Below are 5271 nucleotides of genomic sequence, written 5' to 3'. Positions count from 1 at the left end.
CATACTTACCCCTTTCCGCGTTGATATCTTTTATTTTAGTAAGTCAAAGCCAAATAATGGTAAATTCCTCGGCCAATATTTTTATTATTATATCCAAGGGTACGGCCCTTATTTTAATTAGATATAATAAAATTAAAAAACAATTATCAATTAAAATATAGGAATTTTTGGAGTCGGGCACGTTCTTGGGTCTTGGCATGCACTTACTCGGGTGTTGGCAAGAGAATAAATAATAAGTTACAGAGAGAGAGAGAAGCACCGACTTTCTAATATAAAACTGTACATAAATTATTTAAATAATTATTATATTAGATAAAATTTTATAATTCTAATTAATTATTATATTAAATTAGATGTAATAAAAATATATATTTAAATAACGTTAGATATAATTATTTTAAATTTTTTTTTATATTTCTTATTATATTAATTAAAAATAAAAAATATATTATTTTTATTCTAAAAAATTAATAAATAAAAATATAATTATAATAAAATCAAAATTAGTTTAATAATCTTTTAATATTTAATACGAAAGTATTAATCAGATTATCATCTATATTACTTATCACATCAATATTAATAATAAAATATTACTGTGATATTTTATTATTAACAAATCAAATAAGATAATATAAATAACAAAAGATATATTATCAATATAATCTATATTAATTCGGATCAGTACGGCCCCTAAATGATGGTGAAGAGTCAATACATCATGATAGTAATTCAAACGCCACTAGCATACTATTAATTAATACTTAATTATGTAATTACAGAAATTAATAGAAAGCCCATTAGGATTATCTTTTTTCTCAAAATGTTTTCAATACAGATAGAAACGCTTCAAATGGCATTAGCATTATTTTTTATTAAGGGATGTATTAAACATGAGTATTATAGTAATGGTTTATCAATGTCAGAAATGGTGTCCTTGGCTAGTACATGAATCAATGTTTTTGAATCACACAATTGAATTTGAAGCCCATTGCTGTCATTGATGCCTATTGACTGTGAGTATATAAAGATAAGCTATGGTGGTGGCTGTGGTGGCTTCATCTGATAAAAGAACTGAGAGGTGTTGGGGGAAGGACTGGCGGATGGAGTGAAACGGAGATTGAGGGCAGCTGGGTCAAGAAGTTTCGATGAAAGAATGGCAGCGGCGGGAGGGGCGGCTGAAAATAAGAATCCTGATGATGCTGCAGTTGAGAACATTGACATTGGGGTGGCACTCACCTGACCATGCGGTTGCCACGCCCAGTTGGGGAGCCCTTGTGGAGGACCTAACTCACTTCTCTTCTCTGCTGCTCTTTCCTGCCAAATAATTCAAAATCTATGTTAGGATGAGCACAGATGTTGAGCAGGGTTTTGGTTTCTTTTTGCCTTTTTCACAATTGAAGCAATTTCCATCAACACGCATCCAATTCGCATTCCATAACTTGTATAAATGAGAGCTAAAAGACCACTCACTGATTAGAACATAATGCAGTTTAACCACATTGTCATAATCTTATACCGCTATTCTAACATTTTACTCCTCCATAATAGCTGCTATTGTCCCATTGTTATGACTCATGAGAATAATAACTAGCTGATACCTATCATCATTTTAATCATCTTCAATTTTAGTTCTATATAGTGGGTCCTAAAACTATTTATATACTTGCACTGCATAATAAGTTCACTTACCCCAAATAATCGAGATTGACATCTAATAATAAAATTCAGTACCAATATGCAGCGCTTTTGAAGTAGACCATAGTTTGACACCAATTCGTGTTGTTTGTGTGATTGTTAATAGTCTTAGGGAAGAAAAACTTTAACCAATAGCGACGAAAGAGAACTTCCTAACAAATAAAACCATTAGGGTTACCTCAGCTGGAAGAAAACAAGCATGTACACCATTCCAGAAAATTGGGTGCTTGGAAGTCCTCATTCCTATGGAAGGTGGATCACCTGCTGTTGGAACAGTCGAGTTGTCCATCTGCAAAGCAGATCTCTGAGAGCATGACATCTAGAAAGTTTTAGATAGCTTTTAAGATAAAATACAGATATCCTGCTTCACGGTCTTCCATCATGAAGACCACATCAGATATTTAAAAGAGATTATGGTGCAATGGCATTAACAAGAAATAAAACTTTTAAGAGAAGTATTGCCAAGATCTTGTTGTGTACTTTAGTCCATCTAGAAATACTGGGTGTATAAAGAACTAATAACAGACAAGGAGTATCTATAAGTTGTAGACTCTCAATTTGGAACTATTAAGCAGAAACCAATAAATGTGAGTTATTTTAATTTAAAATTACCTGTGAATTTCTTCGATTGTGCACACCACTGTCATTTGCTGGAGATATCCCCAGGTTCAGGTCAAGATTATGCTCACTGCCTAAATCAAAATAATTCAAATACCAATTTAGCCAGATAAATCTCCTGTCATTCTATAGAAAATTATTATTATATACTAAGCAAGCAATTGATACCCTACATACCTGCATTACTGGCCTCAGAGATCATATATCCTTCATATACACTTGGCTCAAAGTTGGTGACCGCCTCCGTTCCATTACATTTGATAGCTGCCCTGTCATAAGCCCTAATTTCCAGAAAACCAAAAGGTAGACGTGTTGGAAGGAATCCAATTGATGTTGACAATTCAGAGTGATAAATTCAGAATTATTAGGACCTTGCAGCTTCTACTTCGCTGTCGAATAGCCCGAGATAAATATACCTGCATGCAACCATCGTAATCTCCGCGATGAAAACACCATCGCCAATTAATTCTTCTTTCAAAAAGGCATCTTGGAATGGTTTTTCCATACAAGGGAAAAACACAGATATGCCCATTAAGAATAAATATGAACCAATTCTTGGTTCACCAGAACAAACGCTTTAAGATCTATTTTCCACTTTCGAGTATGATATAAACAAAATTTACAATTCCATAAAAAGAGTTTCTTACTTTTTGCCAAAGAACTGCCCCATTCGTGCTTCCCAGCGGCCACACTTGTGAAGTGTCACCCCTCGATATTTTGAGCTTCCTCTTGAGAAACCACTGCTCTGACGGCGTAGTGTGTGCACAAATTCTTCTTTGGTCAGATCCTTCAACTGCCCCATTTATCAACATAACATAAGAAACCATCATAACTACCTTAACAAACAAAACAAAAACGGCTGCTTATAAATAAGGTGTTAGTTATCCAACCTGTTTCATTTCTGCCTGATAATCAGAAACGTTAAAATTTATGTCAGCATCAACTCCCCTGAACTTAATAGCAGCTCGATCATAAGCCCTGAATGGAAAAAAAGCAGAAGATTAGTTTATTCAATTAATTCATCCAAACTTAAATCAACCTGAGGATGAGTCAATTTAGTCAACAAGTTTCTTTAAATTACAAGATCTATGTACCTAGCGGCAGCTTGGGCAGTGTCAAATCCACCTAAATATATGCAACAAGAAACTCGTGAATAATTTATATACGCCAAAAAAAAAAAAACAAGACTGTAATAACTTCCTCGATTGGCCTTAAGTCCAATTTAATATCAAAATTACATGAAATCATATCCATACCCAGATAAACTTGTTTCCCACTGTCCCTGCATCAGAATTTAAATAATAATAATAATTAGAGTACAAATTATATAAATTAGAGTATAAGCAGACATATTCCACAACCAAAAACATTCAATTCAACTGAAATTTGACTTCAATCACCGCAACTAAACAACCAACACTAAAATGAAGGCCACACACAAACACATCGATTTTTTTAAGAAAATTAAAAAATAAAATCAGTGTACCAGATATGAGACTCCCATCGACCTGTCCTTCTATAAAACGTGACTCCCCTGTACTGTGAGCTCTTTGATCTTGGACCCCTCCTGCTCTTCTTCACCGCCTGTGACGGTTGCTGAACTACTCGCACCTCTCCTCCACCTTCTTCTTGTTGTTGTTGTAGTTGCTGCTGCAGTTGTTGTTGTTTGTCAAATGAAAGATCGATCCAGTTTCCAGAAGACTTTCCCTCGCAGCTCGCTACCTCACCTCCATGTCGCTTAGTTCCTCCACTCACCGGGAAAAACGCAAACTCCTTTACCACGAGGTCGTTCTGATTCTTGTTCTCAATTTCATTCTCGTTTTCGCTCCTACTGCTGCCCTCACCGACCTTCAATATGTCGAAATTGAAGGTGAAAGCACTATTGTCACCAGCGTTGGCGCGTGTGGAGCACGACTCGTCGTCCCCAACATTGCTGCACAAGTCCGCATTAACAATAGATGAATTCGAGGTCCCCGAAGAACCTTCAGGAATTTTTTCCAAGAACACCATCGAGTCGACTCGGTCGTCCACGTTCCTTTGAGTCGACTCGATCGACACCACATTTAGATTAAGATCCAACATAGCTATCTTATATCACGAAATTCAACTTTAATTTAGCTTTATTTTTTCACTACACAGCTCCACAAGGATTAATCCAATCCTATGGTTGAGATCGATCGGATCGGAGAGTATCAAATATTTTGAACAATTAGGTAATAGCGATCAGAGCTAGGAATTTTCATTATGAAAAGAAAAAAACTTTAAAATGAAAAGTCAAACCAACCACAAAACTGAAGATTAAAATATATATATTTAGTTATTTATAGAGAATCACAAGCTTGTTTCTCTCATCAACTGCCGCACAAGGTTGCAGGTGACCTGAAAGGCTAACCGGAACTCGAAGCTTAGTGGAACCTGGCATTTGCTCAATTAATCGGCGAGGGGAGAGTGGCCGGAGAGAAAACATTGCCGGCTAACAGAGTCCATGGCTTTACAGGGAGAAAATGGTTTTAGTGAGAGAGAGCAAGGAAGAAGATGGAACGTGTGAGGGAACATTTCAGTCAGACCCATTATTATTGTAGATGGAATAATATAAACATTTTCTATCTCATTAGAAAGGAAACCGGCTGAGATGGTCACCGGTTTTTTAATTTATCGAGGTGCCACCATTTAATCCTGATTTAACTATTATTTATAAATAGCGTCCGCAGAAAATCTGAATTATTAGTCTGTGTTTATTAAAGACAAAATTATTAAGGAAAAAAATAAGTTTTGGCAATAAAAAAATTAATGGCCAAAGGCCCATTTTTCACTTAAGTTTCCGTGAAATGACAAATATATATCTTATAATTGATAAAAAATTTAAATATTTATCTAAGTTTTAGTTTATTAAAATATATTTATAAATTTTTTATTAAGTTTAAAAGATAAAATTCATTATTTTACTAATAATAT

The 5271-nt window shown here is 34.8% G+C and overlaps 1 protein-coding gene across 5 annotated transcripts; it reads right to left on the bottom strand.

The window, feature by feature from the left end:
- Positions 1–843: 843 nt before the first annotated feature.
- LOC123224855 (ethylene-responsive transcription factor RAP2-7-like) lies at positions 844–4890 on the bottom strand. 5 transcript variants are annotated; one of them, XM_044648586.1, is made up of 10 exons: positions 3803–4890; positions 3573–3598; positions 3411–3441; positions 3207–3294; positions 2964–3109; positions 2688–2732; positions 2494–2597; positions 2311–2390; positions 1877–2017; positions 844–1317 (listed from the first exon to the last, which is right to left on the bottom strand). In XM_044648586.1, exons 1-10 carry the CDS (start codon positions 4396–4398, stop codon positions 1036–1038), a joined length of 1539 nt encoding a protein of 512 aa, XP_044504521.1. In that variant the 5' UTR covers positions 4399–4890; the 3' UTR covers positions 844–1035. The 5 variants fall into 5 exon arrangements, with proteins under 5 accessions (XP_044504521.1, XP_044504522.1, XP_044504523.1 ...); XM_044648587.1 differs by having other exon boundaries at positions 1877–2002; XM_044648588.1 differs by having other exon boundaries at positions 1877–1987; positions 3803–4889.
- Between the last annotated feature and the right edge of the window lie 381 nt (positions 4891–5271).

This window comes from Mangifera indica, chromosome 9, assembly GCF_011075055.1.
Source record: "Mangifera indica cultivar Alphonso chromosome 9, CATAS_Mindica_2.1, whole genome shotgun sequence".
Classification (NCBI taxonomy): Eukaryota; Viridiplantae; Streptophyta; class Magnoliopsida; order Sapindales; family Anacardiaceae; genus Mangifera; species Mangifera indica.
This window is presented reverse-complemented; position numbering and strand designations above follow the sequence as displayed.

Coding starts and splice junctions, on each gene's coding strand:
- LOC123224855 (XM_044648586.1), bottom strand. CDS start 4,398: ATGTTGGATCTTAATCTAAATGTGGTGTCGATCGAGTCGACTCAAAGG. Junction 2,391..2,493: donor CTCTGAGGCCAGTAATGCAG/GTATGTAGGGTA, acceptor ATTTTGATTTAG/GCAGTGAGCATAATCTTGAC. Junction 2,018..2,310: donor ACAATCGAAGAAATTCACAG/GTAATTTTAAAT, acceptor AAAACTTTCTAG/ATGTCATGCTCTCAGAGATC.